General features: G+C 33.6%; 2 protein-coding genes and 1 pseudogene across 6 annotated transcripts; 2 read left to right on the forward strand and 1 right to left on the reverse strand.

Annotated features, from left to right (window-relative positions):
• Positions 1–2169: 2169 nt before the first annotated feature.
• Positions 2170–2893, forward strand: LOC141660921 (uncharacterized; annotated as a pseudogene).
• Positions 2894–4732: 1839 nt separating this feature from the next.
• On the forward strand, positions 4733–8008 carry LOC141725136 (putative glucose-6-phosphate 1-epimerase). 3 transcript variants are annotated; one of them, XM_074527562.1, is made up of 9 exons: positions 4733–4864; positions 5571–5735; positions 6187–6261; positions 6482–6538; positions 6620–6777; positions 6877–7008; positions 7198–7300; positions 7433–7532; positions 7647–8008. In XM_074527562.1, the coding sequence occupies exons 2-9, from the start codon at positions 5658–5660 to the stop codon at positions 7859–7861; spliced, it is 918 nt and encodes a 305-aa protein (XP_074383663.1). In that variant the 5' UTR covers positions 4733–4864; positions 5571–5657; the 3' UTR covers positions 7862–8008. The 3 variants fall into 3 exon arrangements, with proteins under 3 accessions (XP_074383663.1, XP_074383661.1, XP_074383662.1); XM_074527560.1 differs by lacking the exon at positions 4733–4864 and adding an exon at positions 5344–5361; XM_074527561.1 differs by lacking the exon at positions 4733–4864 and adding an exon at positions 5344–5361 and having other exon boundaries at positions 7734–8008.
• Positions 8009–10039: 2031 nt separating this feature from the next.
• On the reverse strand, positions 10040–13939 carry LOC141725138 (BTB/POZ domain-containing protein At1g67900-like). 3 transcript variants are annotated; one of them, XM_074527565.1, is made up of 5 exons: positions 13396–13939; positions 12735–12822; positions 12581–12650; positions 11246–12484; positions 10040–10780 (listed from the first exon to the last, which is right to left on the reverse strand). In XM_074527565.1, exons 2-5 carry the CDS (start codon positions 12791–12793, stop codon positions 10298–10300), a joined length of 1851 nt encoding a protein of 616 aa, XP_074383666.1. In that variant the 5' UTR covers positions 12794–12822; positions 13396–13939; the 3' UTR covers positions 10040–10297. The 3 variants fall into 3 exon arrangements, with proteins under 3 accessions (XP_074383666.1, XP_074383665.1, XP_074383664.1); XM_074527564.1 differs by having other exon boundaries at positions 12735–12826; XM_074527563.1 differs by having other exon boundaries at positions 12735–12969.
• Positions 13940–24378: the final 10439 nt, after the last annotated feature.

The following is a 24378-nucleotide window of genomic DNA, read 5'->3' on the forward strand; positions in this document are numbered from 1 at the left end:
GGTCGGCTGCTTTTTCTTTTTGTTCTTGAGTTGTTTTCTGGATGATTAGAAAGTCTTCTGCTACTGTTCTTTTATATCAACCAGCAGAATAGAATTGAACTGGAATGACAATCCTTTTTGCTCAGCAAGACAATCCTTTTGAACTAGCAAGACAATCAGAATGAACTGGAAAGACAATCCTCCTCCCAGTGTAACTTTCGGTATGACAATTGAAATGACTTGGCATGACAATCGGTATGACAATCCAGATTGTCATGCCAGTTAAATTTCAATTGTCTTGCTGAATTAAACTGATTTTAATCCAAAAAAAATTCTGAAAAATCTTAATATTAATTCAGAATTAATTAATCAATTAATTCAATTAATAAATAAATTAATCTTTGCAGATATAATTTATTTTCTTAATTAAATTATATGACTTAATTAATTAATAGAGAATTAATACTACTCTTGAACTGCAACCATTCTTCTGCAAATCTTCTGAAAATCACTGAAAATTATGAATCAATTCCACCACTTCAATGTTGACACTTGATATATTTTCTGGTTCATGAGTGACTAACTTCCGTGATGTTTCTTCGTGTCTTGACTTTGATACTTGATTTTCTTCAGATTAAATCCTTGTAATTCTTTGATACCCTGACGAGATCTCTGTCACTTGATTAAATCCACAACCTTGATTTATATCACTGAGGCTTGATCAATTTCTTGAACTTCTTCCAGTGAATTAATTCCTCAAGTCTGTAGATGAACCTTGTTTCTGAATCATTTGACAGATGTTACTTTGCGAGATCTCTTTGACGGTAGATCCACTATTTACTTATTACATTCTTATTTGAGTTGAGTTAAATCCTCGAATATACAAATAGGCTATGACATATGCCTTACACATAATGGCCGTATTTTTGACAAGTATAACATTGAACAAAAGACTTGTCATACCTATTTCTTCCACCTCTTTTGGTGTTGAAGTTACCACGCCCTCTTGCATAATTTTTTGATCTATCATTGTTGGTGAAAACTTTTTCTCCATGTCTGCCACGCCCACGAACAGAAATACCACCGCGACCATGACCTCTTCCACGTCCACCAATATGTCCTCTACCATACGATTGTTGTGCTTTGTCTTTATCTTCAATAGAAACATTTGTTTTCAGGACTTGAGAGTCTGACTCTTCTTTCTTAATCAATCTCTCAGCATATGCTTGCAAAGATCCCATAAGCTGATCCACGGTCATGGTTTATGTATCATTTGATTCTTCTATAGAGATACCAACAAGTTACAATTTTGAGTTTAAGGATCTTAGTATCTTTTCATTTATACGAACATCATCAATCTTTTCTCCATATTGCTTCATTTAGTTTACAACAGAAGAACCCCTTGTGAAGTAATCTGGGGCCGATTCACTTTCCTTCGTATGTAGTGCTTCGAATTCACCTCGTAGAGTTTGAAGCCGGACCTTCTTAACTTTATTAATACCCTTAAAGTTATTCTGAAGAATTTCCCAAGCATCTTTTGCTCTTGTTGCAGAAGCAACTTTTTCAAAGATGGCTTCATCCAGGCCCATGTGTATAATAGAGAGAGCATGTTGATCTTGTTTGCGAACTTTTGCCAAAGCATTTTTCTGATTCTGATTCAAGGTTTCTTCATTTTCTGGTTCATTGTAGCCCTTATCTACTATCTCTCATACCTCCTGTGAGCCCAGCAGAGCTTTCATGCGAAGACACCAGTGTCCATAATTCTCCTTGGTAAGTTTAGGAACCGGGAAAGTGTTCATTTTACCGGCTCTGATGTCACTGATAAAAAAACAAATACAAATCAGGATATTTAAATGACACGGGAGGGCTTAAATATGATTTATGGGACTGATTTATCAATCAGAAGCTACTTGGCTTAAATAACAAATGACTGTAGCACACATTATATACTCCAGACTTGGTTTTAATACATGAATGAAAATAAATAAGATTTTCTAGAATCATCTATTGCATAGACTTTTCACATCCCAGTACATGAACTTTAGTAACATAGAGATTAATGAATCAAGTTTATATTTTCAACATCTTTTGTGTGCTTGCCTGTGTTGCACCCGTGGAACAGAGTGTTGATGAAATCGTCGCATGGACACATAGGTTGGCGAAGCTTGATCTGTCTTGTAATGTAACCTATTGGCCACTTTGCCAGACTCCATCACCATGCTTACAAATCTTAAAGTTTTAGATGTCTCAAGAAACAATCTTAATGCTCTTCCTGAAAGCATCTCACAGTGCAGGTAAAAAGTAGATTGGCTGTTGGCCTATCTTTCGATTTCTTCTTCTCAATGGTCGTTGCTTGTAACCAGGTCACTGGAAGAGTTTGATGCAAGCTTTAATGAGCTCATTTTCTTACCAAACAACTTTGGCGGTGGGATTTTCAATCTTAAGAGACTCTCAATCCAACTGAATAAGATCAGCAACCTTCCAGCATCAATTAGTGAAATGGTATCTTTGACATATGTGGACGTTCACTTTAATGAGCTTCATGGTCTTCCATACTCTATTGGGAAATTGAAGAATCTTGAGGTCTTGAACTTGAGTAGCAACTTTTAACTATTTGACCAGTATTCCTGACACGATTGGAGAATTGTCAAATCTCAGGGAGCTTGACATTAGTAACAATCAGGTTCGAGCTCTTCCTAATACTATTTCCCAGCTTGTAAATATAAGCAAGCTTAATTTAGATCAAAACCCGCTAGTGACCCCTCCAGCAGATATTATTGCCAAAGGGATTGAAGCTGTCATGATATTCATGATTAGTAGGTATAATAACAATTCGGCTGCTGCTAAACGTGTAAATGCTGCAAACGATGGTAAAGGTCGGTCTTCTGAATGGCATGAAGCACTTCTACGTTAAAATAACTTGGCACACACATATATTTAGGTGTATCTCCTTAGAAAATTACTGCTGGCAGCTGCATCTCCTGACCATGTATATGTAAATTAATACAAATATTTTACTAGCAGATTGCACTTTTGTTATTGTATCTTTGTCTTTGTAATATAATACCACTGTTTTTTTATAACCCCCTCGTTACTCATTACAATGCCTCTCAGAGCTGCAACTAAGTTCTCCACTTTCTTGTCTATCCTCTGAATGTTTTACATTGTACCTATTTGGCCATAATCATTCGTTAACTATGATGTTGGAATAATAACAAGGATTCTTTTGCTTGGCCTATATCTGGATACAAATTATAAAAGTTCACTTTGAAGTAGTATACGTTTACTAGCTTAGCTGCACAACAGACTACATGTACCAATTCCAGGCCTTTAAAAGAACTTTGACGGCTTAGGGGTGAGCAAAAAAAAGTCAAACCGACCGAACCGGACCGGACCCAACCGACCAAACCGCTTTTACAGTTTTTTCGGCGGGTTCAACTTGGTCTAGGTTTGATGTGAATAAAAACCGTTATTTTACGGTTCGACCTGATTTTCATCTCCAAACTGGACCTTTAAGGTCGAACCGGACCGTTTCAATATATATTAATATATTTATTATAATTATATACCATTTTTATGTATATATATATATATTAATTACTTAAATTTATTTTATACTTTATATATTTATTTTATAATTAATATCTTGAAATTTGTATTTTGCATGTAATATTTGTATTCTAAATTTTAAAAAATAATTAAATTTTATAATTATGTATTTAGTTAGGTTTCAAATCGTTACCGACCGGAACGGGCCGTTAACTCGCGGTCTGGCCTGGTCCGGTCCGAAATTTCAAACGATCTGGTCCGGTTTGATATTCTGTAAAAGCGTTATACATGGTCCGGTCCGGTTTGATAGTAAAAAACCGACCAAACCGAATGTTGCACACCTTAATTTGACGCAATAGAAGACGTGCGTTTGGCATTGCAGCATAACTCTGTCTGGCAGGTTTGCATCATGTCCAAGGTCTAACATGAAAGAGCTATTAGTGCTTGAAGAGTGATAATAGCTACTTACAGAGTGATAACCAAGAAGCAAGAATCTTTGACTGCCACCTCTATGGCATGGATGAGATACTTGAATATGGAGCAGGACTCTTGCTTCTTAATACTGGATCAGTTCTTAGTTCTTACCTTCGTCTCTTGCTACTTAATCCTGGTATCAGTTCTCACCTTGGTCATTTCTTCATCGTATATGTCCCAATGTCTTGGACTTGGAGGACTGAACAAGGAGGAATAGCCAAAGATAATAGTCTTTATCTACACAATAAGTCGTAATATTATTTTCCACAACACTGAGCAGCCACAGCTCTTCGTGTAGATTGCAACGACTAACATGACATGGAACTCGCCTCGAATCCAGACCAGATATGACACGATTACCGCAACAAAATTCACAAATGACTTGGCACAACTCAATTAATTTATATATGATCCTAAATTTTTTTTTTTGAAGTATTCATTTACATTAATTTTTTAAAATTTTCTATTCGAATTCAAACTTCAAAAATTTAAATTCTCACGCACACATTCGTTAAAGAATAAAAGAATGGAATGAAGGCCCTCCTAATCAGTTATCTAAACTGCACTCATTACCAAAACCGAAAGAGAAAAAGATTCTGATAGGGTTAATCTGAAAGAGACGCAAATGAAAGGGATATAAAAGAGAAAGAATCCAAGAAAACAGACAATTATGGGTCACCCTTTCCTCCTCAATGCTATTATCCTTTGCCACGCCCAACTCTCTTACAGTACTAATACTATTTATATGTGTTTGCATTTTTCTGGTTAATGACTACTCTTTTTAACAACCTTTCAACTTTCTATTGGCTTACACTCATCTTCACACATCTTATTCATCACCATAAAGAAAATAATCACAAAGGTATTTACTTTTTCTTGGCTTTCCATTTACATCAATTCTATGGTCATTGGTTTTGCTGTTTGTTTGATGTTACAATTTCCTTAATATATATGTTTATAAAATTGAATTAAGTTCATGCAAAAGTTGACGAGATATAATACTACCAAATTTTTGAAAGGTGGAAACTTTGTCATTTTTCTTAAAGTTGGGCTGGAGTGGCAGACGTATCATAATCTCAAGAGGGGAACATGATTATGATTGTAGCAGTGTTCTAGAACTAGGCATACATAGTTGGCGCCTAATAATATCAAATTATTAGGCGTCTTTGCAACCAAACAAGAACGGGAAACGGAAATTAATTGTAGAAAGGGTCTGTGAGATGCTTGACTGTTGAAAGAGGAGACTGCTTGCTTAGCGTTTTACTGTATGAATGCGAATATATTGGCCTAGGTGGTACTGATAAAAATAATTATATCCAATTAATGTTCCAATTAACCATTTCGATTAATCACTAAATGGTACGTAAACCTCCTAGCTTTAATTAAAATATTGCATACAGTGTAAATGAAGTCAAGTGAGACATAGTGTTGTGGATAGGAGGACTTGTAAGTGATTGGATTATCCATTGTGACACCTATTGGTGATATAAATGGACACTAGATACAATGATGATGACGTATTGTGTTAAATTGTTAATTACATGACTAGTTTTTATTTATATTTATAGCTGGAGGACGAAAGAAAAGAAGGTTTTAAAAGGAAGCAGATTGTGGATAGAGTGAGGTGGAGGATTTTTATATCCTTGTTGAAGCAAATGCCTTTTCGTTTCATCAACGATCACTCTGGCTTGCCCTGTGTTTTCTTGTCTGAGCCTGGTGGTTCTTCTGCTCAGGTTGCTTTCTTGTTTTCTTTCATGTACATTTACAATGCATGCTCATATTGTAATGGCAATGTTGTAGTTCTTTCGTAATTAATCTGTCTTCAATATGTGAGCGAGTCACCTATATTATTTGCCGATCACCTATTTTATGTACAACTGGTCTACTTATTACATGTTGAGCAAAGCAACTTCTTGCGCCTTGCAAAAAGTAATGGAATTCTAACTGATTAAGGTGTATAGAACTGTCTGTCCGAGACAGTTCTTGGCAATTATGGAAATATAATTTTCTCATGATTTACTAGAATATTTTTTGTACTGTGATTACCAGATTCTTGAAAGGTTATCTAGTAAATTAATTGCAAATCTCATCCTTTCCTGCTAAACTATAACAGCTAATAATATGATGTAATATTTGCATTCTGTGAATGGTAGATACTATTATGTCCGTGAGACCTCTGTGCAGGTACTTCTTTATGGTGGGCAAGTTATTTCATGGAAAAATGAGCAAGGAGATGAACTACTCTTTAAGAGCAGCAAGGTGAACATAATTTATTCAGCTTATAAAGTTGATATAGGGTTAATGCATATAGTAGGCTCTCTGATAAAATATTGCTCAAATGTGAGCAAAGCCATTGGATATTATTACAAGCACAGTTTTTCCTTGGCAAAAAGGGGCAGATACATTATTAGAAGCAAATTTATCTCAAAAATCTAAAGTGCCTAAAGTTCTTTGTGTTTGTGTGCCTCTACCATCACAGCCAACCGGAAAATCTCCTAAATCAATCAAGGGAGGGATATCGATTTGTTTTCCGCAGGTCGGATTGGCTCATACGTCTACTTTTTATCTTTTACCTTGATAATACATTTCCTGATATTTTTTTACCACTAATTGCTAGCTCGGGACTTCAGGAGCATCAGAGAAGCAAGGATCCTCAAGGAGCAAATTATGGTCATTGGATAACTGCCCGATGCATCTGGTTCCCACGGGAAGCCCATCATCAGTGGACCTTATTTTAAAGCCGACAGCCAATGATACAATTATATGGCCGTGCAGGTATTCAGCGTTTTGTTTGGATGAGTCGTGGAATATTTGGTGTGCAGTAAAGGAAAATACGTATCTGAGTATTGATCTACATGAAATGGTATTCTGCAGCTTTGAACTACGGATTCTTATTTCTCTAAGCCCTGGAAAGCTGAGTATTGTCCCCCAGGTGAAAAATACTGATAACAGGTCTCTGTCATTCACCTTTGCAGTGCGCAACTACTTGTCTGTATCCGACATCAGGTAATTTAAGTTATAATACAGTCCACTGTTCCACGTTACTGTTATTGTCAACTTTGCAAATGTTTGCTCAGAGACTATTAACAAACTTTCCACTAGCTAAATAACTGTAACTCTTTATGATATAAGGTCTTCTTGTTTAAAATCATAAGTTTTGCACAATACTCTCTTGGATGTTTGTTCATATTGCAGTGAAGTACGCGTGGAAGGATTGGAGACACTTGATTACTTAGATAATTTGCTTCACAGAGAGAGGTTTACAGAACAAGCAGATGCTCTAACTTTTGATGGAGAGGTTTCTTTCTCTTCTTGGCTAGACAGTTACGAGTGCAATTTATCTGGTTCCAAGTATCACATACTGTCAACAGTGTGATCCTATTATCTTTAAAATAGTAGACTGAAATTAATCAATTATGTCATTTGACAGGTTGATCGAATTTACCTGGAAACACAAACCAACATTGCCATTATAGACCATGAAAAAAAAAGAACCTTTGTACTGAGGAAAGATGGCCTCCCGGATGCTGGTCAGTATAGTTGTTAATAACACACCACAATTATATCATTTTACTTCATTTCTCTGTTAAGTAAGTATGTAGAAGTAATCTAAGTTTACGCAATGATGATTACGTGGAATGCAGTAGTGTGGAATCCATGGGTAAAGGCTACTAAGGGGTTCTCTGATTTGGGAGACAATGACTACAAGCAAATGTTGTGTGTGAATTCAGGTGCACTTGAGAAGCCAATCATCCTGAAACCAAAAGAAGAATGGAAAGGGTGTCAAGAGCTTTCTACAGTCTCCTCAAGTTACTGCAGTGGCCAGTTGGATCCTCAAATGATTCTTCAGTGGTTGTAGACTCTAAGCTGGCTTAGTGGCTTTCATTACTCCATATCTGTTTGATTATGAATAGAACTCTTCATAATTCATATTATCATATGATTCAGTTATGTGAAAATTATTACTTGAGCATGCTCTCTATCCAAAACTCCCATTCTTTCCTCACATTCGGCTTTCTCAATTGCCTTTTTTCATATATCTTAGCAAAATTCAGCTATTATATGTACAATACAGTCATTTGTTCACCTCACCTATTTCTTAAGAGTTTTAACATCTAAAATCTCCCTGTAGATTTCATCCCAAAACTGGAGTCATATATTTATCGTCCAAACCAATGACGGGGTTCCAATTACTACTGTTAAAGAGATAAAATTGTTCCTAGTAGCTCTGTACATGTGTTGATGTCTTACACAGTGATGTGGCATCTAGCTCAGTTTAGTAAATTATTTATGAATATTATTTACTCAATGCAATTTGCAAAAACAGCCCTCCCTTAAAGCTTCTCGTATTTACCAGTTCTGTCATCTTTTCCGACCTAAATATTCCTTTGAGTTCTTCTGTGCAATGTAGCCACTAGTTTACAACCAGGTGCACATACTGGACATTAGATTAATACATGTGTAATTTACCAACAGTCAAACATGACCCCCCAAAGTAAACTTGCTTATTGCGTTGATTTAAATTCAGAAACCAAATTAAAAGTAACTGCATGACCAGTTGGTAATTAACAGAGTATCTGCACCAAGGGCTTTCTGTGATCTGTAGAAATATCATCAAAATGCCTCCTTACTAATAAGAAAAATGAGTCAGATATAAAAATTCTTTGTTTACCACGTAACTATCAAATTCCATATCTTTCATATCTTTTCTCTGTCCACCTTCCTCATAAATTATTTTTTTTCAAAGTCATTATGCTTGGAAAAATAATAGTTCTGCTTTTCTAATCAAGTTTTTTTTTTTACTTTAATTTTTTAGCTGGAAAATACAGTCTAACTTTATTGAACACTTGAGAGTACTTTAATCTGTATAGGCTATCATGCATGCTCCTTGTTTATTTAAAGAAGAAAAAAAAAGACTTCATTTACCAAGTTCTTTTCTTGTTCTCATTAGATAAAAAAATTGCTACCTAGCTAGCCGGCCATCACCACAGTCCCAAGTTTAAGACTTGAAGGTAACGCACACACATGTTCATAAGATTTAACTAGTTGAAATATGTTATGTTATGTTATGCTACATTATTAGGAAAGAATTGTCAATTTGTTATACATCATGTGTACATTGTAGGTAAAGAATCCTTGTATTCAGTAATTGAGACATGATGGAAAATAGTGAAGACAGTAGAGGTGGAAACAAGAGAGTGGAGAATCAATATCCCATATCAGTACCAGTAACATCACCAACAGGATCATCATCTGGGCTTACAAGGCAAGTGAGTATTACAAAGAGCAGCAACACTACTTGTCTCTGTTCTCCAACAACACATGCAGGTTCTTACAGGTGTAGGCTACATCGCATTCCCAACCTCCACAGAACTAAGAGCATGGATCAATGATCTTGATGCACCCCTGCAGCATTCACACTACAAGTCCGATCCTCCGAAAAGTACTTCCAAGGGACTATGAAACTAAAACCCACTGAAGCAACTCTTATAGAACTAGCAGAACCGGTGGTGTTTCTTTTTCTATTTCTCTACAAGTTATGTTGCAATAATATTGAGCAGTTTGATCTGTTAATTGTTTTATGTATTCTATGAATGCTACTACTTGCTGCATGTACTTTTCACTCTGTTTTAGGTCATTTTTTTTGTATTCCTACTCTCTAGTCTCTTCTTCATATCTTTTTGCAGCTCCTCGCTCTGCATTTCTTTTCCTATAAGCACGTCTAGGATGTCGTCAATTGTCATCGTTTTGTTATCTTATAAGTCTCACCCGACCTATATAAAATCTCCCAATTATCCAATAAGAACAATGGGACACACACACACACAATATATATTCAATTGAGTAACAGTACAGGCACTAGCAATGTTCTTGTCTTCTACAGACATAAGTGCGTTAAGAATATTGTCATATAGATATAGACAAAAGAATCTAACTCAGATTAAATTAGATTGCAGTAGATCCGGAAAATCTAAAATCTAAAATTTACTTGAATAAAGCCAGTCAAAACATGATTCTGATCTAAAGCCAAATGAATTATGACAGGTGCAATAATTATATATTGACAAACACCAAGCTTGACCCTTCCAATGTATATGTCTTAAAAAAAGCCTCCTTTTGAGATTTATCTAATGTTATCTTGTATTACTCTTCCATTATTAACAAAGATTACACCAATAATGCGACTGTTTGTTCTAACCATTACAAGAACAAGGAAAAACAAAAACAAAACGATAGGCATGACAAGATACCCTTCAGATGACCGCCAGTTTATCAGCTAGAAATTATATGCAACTTAAATTTTTCCGCTTGCCTGCCTGTTGATGGTCCAGAACCTACTGAACATTCCTCTTGGACGACTTGGAATTGAACGATTTTCCTTTACTTGAGATGATTTCACTTCCCCATAATTATTGTTTAACTCATCCTTTTCCGCCAACTTCATTTTTAAAGTAGAAATACTGGAATTTGGTGTTTTAAGGCCTGACACGCTCCACTGGTCATCTGGTGGCAAAGTTTTGTTACCAAGTAATGAATCGAGAAGCCTTGATGGATCATCCTGTGCACCTAGAAGGGCCTTGATATTGCTAGGAAGATTGATCACTTGGCCAGTAGCTATAGCAGCTCGAGCTTGCTTGAAGAAGAGGACTTGAACTACTACACGAAGTGGGAGTAATTCGTTTTGTGCTGCATGTGTGCAGGCTTCTATTGATAACTTCTTGCAATCCAGAACTCGGCATAGACGCTTCCTTCCACTTTTATTGAGCTCTGGATGTCCCTGAATGTTTCATGTATAAAAATTGAGGACAGGCTTCTAGTATTTGTAACGATAATTACTATTATAGAGATCGCTCTATATGAGAAGGAACTGCAATGCTGATTGTCTTACATATAATAGTTGTTTTCATACCAAGACCAATCAATTACTAGTCACAATCCGTCAAAAAAAATTACTAGACACAAAATGTTAGCTCTTTCTTTTTAAGTGCTGAATCAAGGGTAGTTATCTTCATTTATCCTAACAATTTAGGCGAAAAGTCCAATCATGTAGAATAACATTATAAACTAGAACAACTTAAATGAACATACTTGAAATCGAATCCTAAATAGCATGACTAATGCAAACAGATTTAAAGGTTCTATACACTTGTTTGCTGACATGGTGACGCACCATATGAGTTTTATTACTATACAATTAATAAAATTAAACCATCAAAAAACTCAACCCTATTTATAGTTATACCTTGAGATAGATGTCAATGGCTCTGTATAGATCATCATGTCCGAGTCTTGCAAACTCAGGAATAGCCTCAGCAATTGCAATAAACTTTAGAAGTGCCAAATTAGCATCACAAGCAACCACCTGCAGATAGCCATCCATAAGCCTTGCAACTCTCAGTTTAGAGCTATGAGATGCTGAAGATGACCTCCTACTTTCCTGAAACTCGGATATATTTTCAGCTGATCGAGACCTCCTCCTATGAAAATCCCCCTTGGCTCTTGGAGGACTAGTTGGGGGACTCTGCCCTTGTAGCATGAACTGCTCTAATATGGTAATGATTATGTCAACATCATATTGCTCTTTGCATGTATTCGACATATTAGGAATTAGAAGATCACCAACTGTTGCTTCCTCTAATTGCATTCCTATTCGTTTAGCCAATTCTCTCATGGACGAAGAAGAAACTTCAAGTATATTGGCTGCCTTCAAAAGTTTAAGCAAGAAGCTGCAGGGAACAGCATATCTGTCCACTGGAAGCAAGTTGATTAGTGATTCTAAGAAAAACCTATGCTTTATAGACTCCTTGGCAGTTTTAACTTGCTTCTTATTGTTCAAGGTTTTTGATATCTCTGGCAGCCATCTAGAAGCATATATCCGCAATGCATCTCCGACAATGTTAGAGGGAATTTTACCACTAGATTTTATGGCTACCATTGTTCTCCAATAAAAATCGATGCCCAACTCTGCAACATCTTCAGCCCACCAGCCCTTGCTTATAGTTTTTGACCTATCCTCTGCTCCATTACATGACATGGCATCGTCCTTACCTCTTCTGGAATAGCTGTGTGATAAATTCACCTTCGTGGGGTTGGAAAGAACTTTTGAAGCAATAGCTTCAATGCTTCTGCTAGTGATACCAAGATCTTCTGCCCGCATGTTGAATGCTTTGGTGCTTTTTAGGGTCACAATGGAGTCCTTCCATCCATGAAGGATACAGGAATTAAGGAAAATTTCTAGTTTATGAGTCAAGTTACCCTTTTCAACATCCTCAGTCATATGTAAATATTCAGCTGCACATCGAGCTGATACAATATTGTAGGCACTGATAGTTATAGTGATACTATAACAAAACTTTGCACATAATTCAAATGCCTCAATTCCACCAGGGAAGTCCGGAAGTACAAGAACTTGTTTTGATGAAGATTCAGGTGATTCAGAGCATAGCTGCTGAAGATGCAAACACTTTGACAGAAGAGGAAACTGCAAAACAAAAAAACTATACTTTTATCAAACTAAACAAAATCAAGAAACATACAGTTTAAAAACTAAAATCATTTTAGAACTTGTGAGCCAAACCTTATGAAGCACAAATCTAGTATCTTCAACTTGCACCGTAAGGTCACTAGATATCTCTGAGGAGACTGACCTGCAATATCAAGAAAGAAGCTAACTTATCTAATTACTAACATAAAATCAGTGAGTTGGCATAACTATCTGATATTAAGCTTACCTTACACCCTCATTAGTACAGAAAGTATCCGGCCGGGTTCCGAGTTTCATAAACTTCATGTCCAAAACTCCTTTATTTTCTTATCCAACTGCCTTCATAAAAATTATGTGGTCAGCACCCATGCTTGAAGAACATGGCTGAAACTTCTGAGCACTGAATATTTGAGCTTAAAGATAGTAACCACAAAAGGCTATTCTTCAATTTCTTGACCGCAGATTAGAGCTGTCAATTTCTTCTGAATTTGAATTTCAAATTCAATAAGCTAGTAGGAATGGGATCTAGCCCCCAAATGCTTCAACCAATAAGCATTTCAGAAAGGCACACAAACACATAAAGATGATACGAAGAATCTAATTTAATCTAGTTCCATACCCCCATTTGATATAGACATGCAGAAATCAAATACCAATATCACAGCTAATAAAACAAAACAAGAGTTAACCATGAACCAGAAACTAAACGAATCCAAAAACTCCCCACCCCTGAAAGTAGACTTGAACGATGGTAACATGTACGCAGACCCTTGAAACGTTTTAACCATAAACCAAATGCAAACAAGCTTAAATTCAAAGACACGACCCTCGACAAAATTTAACCATATACCCCCTATGCAAATAAGCTGAAATTATAAAGACCCAAACTTTACACATCTACAACTAACCTTATGTACCAAGATTCTTCTACACTCCGAAAAAACTACTAATCAAGAACCTGAAAAAGAAACAAAATTGCAACCCTTTTGATAAATTGGAGAAAGCTTCTTTTTTAAGCATGTAATGAAATTGTCTTAGCTTTAGCTTCCATGCCAATGTCCTTATCCTAAGCCCACTTGTTCCCTTGTGTCTAATCATTCGCATGCCATTTCCTTTCGCCTTGTACAAATATTTTATTCAACCCACAGTTAATTTTATTAGTATAATTCCAGACATCGTACGCCACTCTTTAAAAGAAATGAACATTTATAAAGACTATAGATTATGATTAGATCATCTGATGAGAAGGGAATGTTATGACCATTAATAAATTTTTAACGTAAAAGTATAATTATATTATTGAAGGGGGACGATGATTTGGTTAAAAGAATAATGAAAGGTAGCATGCATATTGAGAAAGAAGGCTAGGAATGAGATGGCAACTATGAGTGGTGTTTCTTTAAAATGTACGTACAATTATACTCTCTCAACCTCACCTCATTCAAGCTCATGATGATGATAGTTTTGATATTGAAGTTACTTGCAGCTTAGTTTTGACCTTAAGCTGTACTTAAATGACAGAACTGCCCTTTCATGCATTGAAGAGTCTGTGACTGCCTTTTCGAATAGAGTTTTTATAATTGCAGCTATTCCGAGAATAGTAGGAGAGTGTGATGTAATTAGGCCACTAATACGTGAACACGGAACGAAACGACACGAATAATTAGTGTTTGGGTTCAAAAATTTGGTACACGAACACGAAAAAACACGGATATAATTAGTGTCGGATCTGGGCTTCCAATATAGATACACGACATGGAACGGAAGTACACAGAATAAATAAATAGTTAATTTTTAAAAAAAAATTATAATATATATATATATATTACATACAAAATATGCTATTTATTTTCAGATTCGTGGTGATCGTGGATGCAAAAAGGAACAAGGAAGATCAAGTAGTTGACTTTATGATTTTAATTTCTTTTGAATATCGAACAATTTATAATTTGTTGTACGCAAAAACTTTTTCACTTGTTTCGTACTTTTGTATTCAGAACTTTGTTGTTCACTATTTAAGACCATTTGATTATTTATTGCATTTTTTAATATTTAATTTTTTTCGTATATAATCTGTGTACTTTAGTGTACCAAAACGGATAGATACGAATATATTAGTGTCGGGTTAGTGTCACCAAATTGATACACGAATCCAAATCCGAGTCGGGTTCAGGTTTAAGGTTTGATACACGAAAACATGAAAGTACACAGAATGTGTGTACACGACACAGAACGTTGCCAGTCTAGATGTGATAGACTAATGGTAACTGGTTGTCCGAGAAGAAAGCAAGTACGTTAGCGGTTGAAGATTAGTTTTGTCGTTGCCCTGCATTCTTTGATCTATAAGCAAAGTAGCAAACTTAATTTGGATCAAAAATTAAGTAGGTAATTAAAATTTACAAATCATTCAAAAGATATTGCACAAATTTGTATCAAATATATCTGAAAAGGACTCGTATTAACGAAGTTAATGGTTATTCTACATAAGAAATAATTTTCTATTATATACTCGATGTGGTACTTGGGTTGATGTCACCCAATAATCCTTCCCTCAAAACAAGAACACATGATTCGTGGTCTTATACCCGTCACTAATCTGTCTATATCTTGCACAATCACGATTCACCTCGCAGAACTCCCTGCTTGAACACCATCAAGAACACTCGACAAATCTTCAATCGTCACTGAGAGGGGAACCCCTACATCATACAACCACATCCCATTACTCTCCCAAGATCCAGTTTCCAACCATGGGCTCTGATACCACTTGTTAGGCACCGAGCAAGACTTTAACTCCACAATAGTATTATATTATCTGTTGTACGTGAGGCCTACACGAATTTATATTGAGTATATCCCAAAAGGCTTCATATTATGTACTATATACTTTTCTATTATCTACTCAATCTGGTACTTGAGTTGATACGCGACACTCTTTCAGTTGGCAAACAAAAAATATCTACTTATGTGTGTTATTCGTTTTACTTCTAATATTGTTTGTGTTATAATTTATATATAACTTGGGGTGGTGGAACTTGGTTTCAGTTCTAAATAATAAATTTCTTTCACGTATGTTATTCCGATAAATCAAATTGTGTCCCTGGTTCGGGACCTGACAATTAATATGAGAGTCTGAATCAGATTTGGGTGGTAAACTAATTTGAGGTGTTTCCGGGTTATTGTCTTGTGTGGTGCACACAAGGTGTTTGGTAAAATTCTTGAGAGATACTATTTGTGAAACATGTTAGGTATTCTAACATTATGATATTTTTATGAATATTTAATGTTAATTATTTTTTAATATCAATGAGTTATAACTTATAATCAAAATTAGTTTGTGTGAGTTTATTTTTTATTTTATGATTAAAAAAAATTAAGAGTAGTACTTTTATAAAAAGAATGATGGTTAAAAAAAGAGAAATACAAAGACTCAGGATTTGTAAAAAAAAAGCATACGTTACTTCTATCAAAAATGGGAGAAGAAGAGAAAAGAAGATTGAGAGAAGATGAGAGTGTAAAAGAGATTAAAAAAGAGAAGACAAGAAGAGAGAGATGAACAACAAAGCTTAATCAAAGGTTAAAATTTTAGAGTTCAAGGAGATTAGCAAACCCAATGGGACACTAAGGAATTTTGATTTCGAGGAATTAAGTTTCTTTTGATTGTGATTTTAGAATTTGTAGGTTAGCGTTCATAATTACTAAACTCGAGGTACAAATATCTTTCTTATACTCTTTCTTTTTGTATCCGATTGTGTTGATGTATATTGTACAATCTGAATTTTGTTAAAATTGCATCGGATTCATTATTCTTCGAATTATTGTGATTTTATTGTCGTTGAAAATGTAATTTGATTATCTTTGTTTTTTATTCTTTAAGTTTTCTGAAATTCTGCTTTTAAGAATGTTAAAATATGCCCTTTGTGTAGTTTGGTGAGTTAAGTTCTACATGTACATTCTAACTTCGTAAATTCATATTAAATTAAAAATTTGTTCAATATTATGATCTATACCATTGTGGAAATATATTTTCGACCTATACGTTTTGTATTCATATTCCGCTATGAAATTCAGTGATATGAATGTCTTAAAAATCAAATTACCACAGTAATCATAAGTTGATTTTGTTCCACAGTCTGTAATTTTATTTTAGCTAAAGTTGAATATTTAATTATTTTAGTCTAAAAGAGTAGTATATATTATTTTGTTTTAGTTTGATGTCATTAGATCGACCAAAAAATTATTTTTCAAATTTTAGTTTTATTTTCGCCCGGCTCAATGATACATTTTTTTAAACCGCATCAGTATTATTATTATTTTGTTTTAACCCTATACTGTAAATTAAATTAACTATATTAGTTTCTTTTTACTTTTTATTTTAGCCCAGATTAATAACAAAATTTCTATTAAGCCCGGGTAAATAGTACATGTTTTTTTCTTTTTTCCTGTGATCATTATATGTACCGATGAATTATTTTACATTTTAATTTTATTTTAAAATAGTTCAATAGTGTAATTTTTTTCAACCCGAATATTATTTCTTTTGATTAGGGTGGTGTTTGTCAAAATACGGATGTTTATTTTTGTCTTCGTCTCCAGATTTGCCTCTGTTTTCGTCCGTCCGCCGACCTAATGTGTTAGGCCTTAATCCTGAGTTTTTAAGTGAATGAAGCCATAATGTAAGTACTAAAGTTTTGGAGTTAAATTATGTGAAATTTGCATTCGTGGTTATCCGTAAAAATAAAACTACTTTATTTATGTTATACTTGTTTTACTTTAATTTTAAAACTCGGGAGTAAGGGGTTAATTTTTCTTGAAATTCTACTTATTTAATTATATGTTATTGATTTCTATTTTAAATTTAATTTATAAACAAATTTAAGTGAAGACAATTAGATAAATTCTGCGTACACCAAAAAATAGGTACTTTACCAAAACCTTGAATATTACCGTGTGATGTAAGAATATTTTTTAATATTATATACTTATTATAAAATTAATTTTTTGGTTCACGTCATAGTATACGAATTATGTATAGTCCCATATTAATTTTTTTATCACTAATAAATAATTTACATTATTGTGTTTCAACCCGAGTCCTAAAACACCAACCAAATTCAACTATTTATTTTTAGTTTAATTTTATTTTTAACCAGGATTAATTGTATAATTTTGTTTAAGTCGGATGAATATTAAATATTATTTCTCTTTTATTTCAGGTACTAATAACAAAATTTTCAATATTTTGTTTTGATGGAATAAATATAGACAGAAAATGTATAAGGTTTTGAGGTTTCAAATTTAATAATATTAGCTAAATCCTTAATTAATTAAATTAATATTATATAAATTAGTCATAATATAAGTAATTTATTGTAATTACACAACTATCAAATTTTTAATATTAAAAATTTGACCACCAAAAATCCCAAAGTCATCGTAAAAGCTAGTTGGACATCTTTAAGCACCAAGATATGGCCTCTACTAATTGCTGCTATCCAAAGTTTTTTTTTTTTTTTTGAATAAAACTGCCATCCAAAGTTGTGCAGTAACGATGTATAATAGGGATTTTACGATAGATTAATATAATATATAATGTAAAGGTAATTTTAAAGCAATGGTACTTAGATAAAATTAGTGTGTGCCAAAAAATATGTACCATACCAACATTTCTTCTATTTTTTTAATGTTTCTTTTATTAGAATAATTTAAAATCTGTGGAATACACGAATCTATTTTTTTTTTTAATATTATAGAATTATTTTTAATAGTTTTAGTTTTAATTCAGATCATAGTATACAAATTATGTTTGGTCCAACGTTAATTTTATTTAATCTCGAATCAATAGTTTTCGTTATCCGCTTAAAATGTTTTAACCCGAGGTACATCAAACAACCAAATCTAACTAATTACTTTTAGTTTGATTTTAATTTTTTTACGCCACTGATAATTTTGTTTTTTCCCGGATTAATAGCATATATAATTTAATTTTAATTGGTCAAATTATATTTTAATTTTAATTATATTTCAGCTTGAATCAAAATGCATAATCTATATTTTTTTAGTAATAATATATACAATTTTATTTTATCTCATTTTCAAAAAATAGGCACGGAGCCACGGATTATAATAGGTACATAATCAAACCACAATTCATGTTTAAAACCATTTTAACAATGTGGGTGGTTTTCGCATTCGGGCTCTGCAAAGTTGTTTATGATACTTGTCTGGGCTCATTATTTTGGAATGTTAAACGTCGTATGGACTTACTGTTCATGGATCCAGGTTGTGTATCATCCCATCCCTTGATTAACATGAGTAAATTATACCTATGCAATAAGTGATTTACAATCTGGGCATCTAACTCGTCATGTAGTCATGTGTAACAAGGGTCGATTTCTATTCAGTTTCTATATAGAAATATGAATATGTTTATTGAAAGGATATTAATATATATTGGGTAACACACAATAAAAATTACGTACCAATTGGTTTTTTAGATTTACATTATTTATAAAAATTATAAGGGTAATTATATTAAATCAGCGTATACTAAAAAACATGTATCGTATCAAAATTTTTAATGTTTTGTCTTTTATATAATAGTCTTAGATTTGGGTAGTATTGTGTTTATTATTTTGCTAGCCCTCTCAAAATTTGGGTGGTGTTGCTTTGTGCTATGCAAGCCTTGTTTGTGTAGATCATCCCATATATTCGTTAGTATGTTATTTTGAGTATTATTTGTAAGTGTACGATTAAGTGTAAGAAAATGATTACAATTTATTAGTTATTTTTTCCCTTATATTATTTATGATCATTATTTGTAAGCGGTAAATATATCGGGAAAGTTTACGTTATTTTGATTAGAATACGTATATTTTATTCATATTGTGAAATTCAGTATCATTGTATTTCATCTTCCCCTGTTTTAGCATCACTGGTTGTTTCGTTATTCGATTTATGTTCATATTGGCATCTTCTCTGATCTTTATTCATCGTGTACATAGTTTGTATATGAGCCTTTCGCTCACTTCCGGCCCTTTGTTCTCTTTGTTTTCCTCAAGCAGTTGGTTTTCTAATTTAAGTGGCTTACTTAAGAGGAATAGTGCGAGTTACGGATTTTGAAGAGTTTGGTATTTGTATTAGATTTCTGTTACAGTTTATTCAAGGGTTGTAATCTAGTTATTTATTTATTCAAGGTTCGTAAGTTATGAATAGCTATTTCATGTTTTATGCTTCGTTTTGATGTATAGATCGTGTTAAATAAATTTACGGTTTAGGAGAAACGATTGTTTTAGTAAACGACGTTTCACGAAACCACCCCAACCTTATGTGTAATTTTGAAACTATTTTTGAGTCCAGCAAAAGACTTGTTGAATCATAAAACTTTTATTTAAAGTGTTAGAGACAGTTGGTAAGGTCCCCACGAACGTTTCGTATTAAAAGATTATTTTTCGATTTTATAATAATGATAGCGTCGAGGGCGTGCAAACGAGACTATTAATCAATGACTTGAAAATAAGCGTTAATATATATATATATATATATATATATATATATATATATATATATATATATATATATATATAGGAGGCTACTCCAATAGAAATCAATTTAGAATAGAAACTAGAAACCAAATATTTTTTTTTAAAATTAATTCGAAATATAACACATATGGTATACAAATCGATCGTTGAGAGATGTAGAAAAATATAGTGAAATCGGATTTTTAAAAAAACTTACGGTTTGACGGGAAAAATCAAATTAAAAACGAAGGGGAAAAGTTGAAATTAGGTGTGGGAGGGTGCAGAGTAGTTGGGTGGGGTGATTTAGGGGGAGACCATTAGATTAGGTATATATAATGACTTAGATTGCTTCCTAGTTTCTATTTTAATTTTAGTTTGTATTTGATCATTCCCCTATATATATATATATGAGAGTTAAGTCTTAGCTTCTTAAGTGATCATTGACTAATCCCGAGTAATATTATTGTTTATAGATTATCGGACCAACCCGAGACCCACTACCACCCCCGGACAATCAGGCAAGTTTTCAAACCCTTATTGCTATTGTTGTTGTGATCAAGGATTTATGTTTTATAATGTGATACAAATGCATGCATATTTTGAAATCATGTTTTACGATAATTGAAGTATGATTTAAATGTTGGACTTATGTGCTATAATACATATGATATCTAGAAGCTAGATTTTTACGAATACCCTTAGTATAAGGCATACAATTTGAACATTTTATTTTGAACCAGGAGACGATGTTCCCGAATATGTTACGTATGGTTTTCGATAACTGTTAATCGAAAAAAGTTTATTTGATAGTTTTAAATTCTAAAGTGAATATTATTTTGATTATTAAGTAAAGATTTTACTTATAAATATTTATATTATTTATTAAATGGATATTAGTTTTGAATATTCATTTAAGGATTTAAACTCCGATTATTTTATTTAAATATATTCTTTAAACAATAATTTATTTAAGGAATAATAATATATTCATTAAATATTTTTAAATGAGATTGAAAAATAATTTATATTATTTAAATCATCTTTAGCCTTCAATATTTTCGAAGATTATTTTCGAACTTTATTAAAAATATTTTAAAAGTAAGGAGAGGATCCAAACCCCGTTTTCAAATTTAAATCTTTCTTTACGAAGGAGATTTAAATATTAGCTCAAAATATAGGGGATCCTGCTCAAAAATGGGTTTTTGTTAGGAATATATGTGTATTAGTTTGATGATAAGTTAAACAAAACACTTAAGTAGAAATCTAGTATTTGTAGCCTCCACGGATAAGACCACTTTGGCTTTCCGTTGATGGAGTAGCTTTACTTAGAAATAAGTTTAGTATTGTAGCACATTTCAGTCTTTGTAAATGAGTTATAATTCTTAGAAGTTGTAGGAAATTATAAGTCATGTTGACTACTAGTGGATATGCAAATAGGAGGGCTAATTGTAAATATTTGATGCCTTGTAATTTTGTATAAATGAAGTAGTATCAACTGATAAATTAAAGACCTTCAACGGATGAGAAACAAAGTCTCAACGGATGTCTCTAAAGCTTCAACGGATAACAACCATCAACGGATGAATGCATCAACAGATAAAGCTTCAACTGCTAAAGCATCAACGGATAAAGCCTCCAACGGATGAAAGCTTCAATGGATGCTCAGTTCCATAGCAGTTGATAGTGACAATTCATAATCTGACAGAGGCACATGGGTTGACAGAGACAATTGGAATGTGGTAGCCTCTTGGAGGAATCAAGAAAAAGCAGCATTTCCATTCTGGTGCAAACAAGGAAGTATTCAAAGATTCACAGATTATCTTAGATTACATTGGACAGAGAAATGAAGAAGAAACATGTGAAGAACTATTTTATAATTATATTTTATCTTTGTCTTCACTTGAAAAACTTGGTGATATATAAACCAAGTGGCAGCTAGTAATTATGTGTGAATTTTCAAGAGCTGTTTAGAAAAATTCAGAGAGAAAATCATCTAGTTTGTACTAGGAAGCAGCTGTGAACAATTCTTTGTATCACAGATTTTCTGAAATACACATCTCTGGTGGAACAACAAATCCACCAGAAAAGTTTTTAAAGCCTCTGTGTTCTTTACTTTTGTGTTTTGAATATAAATCTGTCTGCACTTGCTTAAAGCAATTCACACACATCTGTTCATCATACACTTAGCTTTTGAAACTACTCAAAACTTGAAAAAGTTTTGAGATTTACATTCAACCCCCCTTCTGTAAATCTCATTGTTAGTTCCTTGGGAATAACAATTGGTATCAGAGCAAGCTTTTAACATACAAAGAGTTTAAAGATCTATTCTACTAACATCATGAGTAAGAAGGATATTGGAGTGAAGATTCTAATCCTGGAAAGAGATAATTATCATCACTGGAAAGTGAAGATGCATCTACATCTTCTTTCTCAAGATAAAAGCTATATAAACTGCATTGAGAATGGTCCTCACGTCCTTCATAAAGTAGCCACAGCTGCTACTGCCACAGTTGCTATTGGACAGTCTATTCCCAAGCCAAGAGCAGAATGGACTCCTGAAGATATTGAAGAGGTTCACAAGGACAAGAAGGCCATGAACATTCTGTTTAATGGCCTAGACAAAGATATGTTTGATAATGTCATTAAAAGCCTCTCTGCTAAGGAAATTTGGGATACTGTACAACTTATTTGTGAAGGTACTGAGCAAGTTAGAGAAAACAAAATGCAGCTTCTCATTCAACAATATGAATATTTTCATTCTGAAGAAGGAGAATCATTGAATGATACTTTCAATAGATTTCAGAAACTGTTGAATGGATTGAAGCTGTATGACAGAGTGTACCAAGTCAAGGATTTCAACTTAAAATTTCTAAGGTCTCTACCAAAGGAATGGAAGCCTATGACTGTTTCACTAAGGAATTCTCAAGATTATAAGGACTTCACACTTGAAAGATTATATGGAATTTTAAAGACCTATAAACTTGAGATGGAGCAAGATGAGCTGTTGGAGAAGGGAAAGAAAAAAAGGTGGATCAGTTGCACTTGTAGCTAAAAATGAGAGAATTGAAGCCAGGAATGAAGAAAAGACAATGCCAAGTCTCAAAATTGGCACAAACAAATCAGAATCAAGCAAGGGAAAAGAGCAAGCAGCTGAGGTTGAAGACAATTCCAGTCAAGATGACTCTGATGATGTTGATGAACATCTGGCCTTTCTGTCCAGAAGATTTGCAAAGATGAAATTCAAGAAAAACTTTAGAGCCACTAAGCCAAACAAGAACATGGTGGACAAGTCTAAGTTCAAGTGTTATAACTGTGGCACAAGTGGACACTTTGCAAGTGAGTGCAGAAAGCCAACTTCTAAAAAGAACAAATTTGAGCAAGTGGATTACAAAAAGAAATATTTCAAATTGCTCAAATAAAAGGAAAGGGCTTTTCTGACTCAGGAAAATGACTGGGCAGCTGATGGAGCCAATGAAGATGATGATATGGATTATGTCAACCTAGCCCTAATGGCTAATTCTGATGAGAATGAAACTAGTTCATCAAGCAACCAGGTAATCACTACTGACCTCTCTCAGCTTTCTAAAGATGAATGCAATGAAGCTATAAATGATATATCTACTGAATTGTATCATTTACGTGTTTCGCTTAAATCACTGACTAAAGAGAACATGAGAATTAAAGAGAATAATCTGTTTTTAAGTGATAGGAATGCTATGTTAGAGGGTAAGGTAATTGAGTTTGAAAAGATTAAAATCAAATGCTTATCTGTTGAGAGTGAACTAGAAGAGTCTGTTAAGAAAGTAGAAATTTTTTCTAAACAACTAGAACATGAGCAAGAGGTAACCAAGGCCTGGAAAACATCTAGGGATGTTAATGCTCAAATTGCCAAAGTTCAAGGAATTGAATCCTTCTGTGAGAATGCCTGGAAGAAAAATAAAAAGGAAATAGAATTGATTGATGGACTATCAACGAATGTGGAATCAACGGATGATGAAAGTCATTCGTTGAAGGAAGAAAAGGAGCATCCGTTGAAGGCTGATCAGTTGAAACAGGCAAATGTTTCTAAAAAGGATAATTTGAAAAATCTCAGTAAGAAGTTTGGTTCAACTTCCAAGAACTTTGTCAAAGAAGAAGCTAGCACATCCAAAGATGCTAGTAAGGTGAATATAGGACATATGACTTTAGATCAATTGAAGAATAGGCTTAAGTTGGTTGAGGATAAAAAGGAAACTAAAAGAAAATCCAATAGAAATGGGAAAGTAGGTATTAACAAACACAACAACTACACACCTGATAAGTATGCTCCTAGAAAAAGTTGTGTCCATTGTAGTAGTGTTAATCATCTATCTGTTAACTGCAAATCTG

The sequence above is a fragment of the Apium graveolens genome, chromosome 5 (genome assembly GCF_009905375.1).
Source record: "Apium graveolens cultivar Ventura chromosome 5, ASM990537v1, whole genome shotgun sequence".
Lineage (NCBI taxonomy): Eukaryota > Viridiplantae > Streptophyta > Magnoliopsida > Apiales > Apiaceae > Apium > Apium graveolens.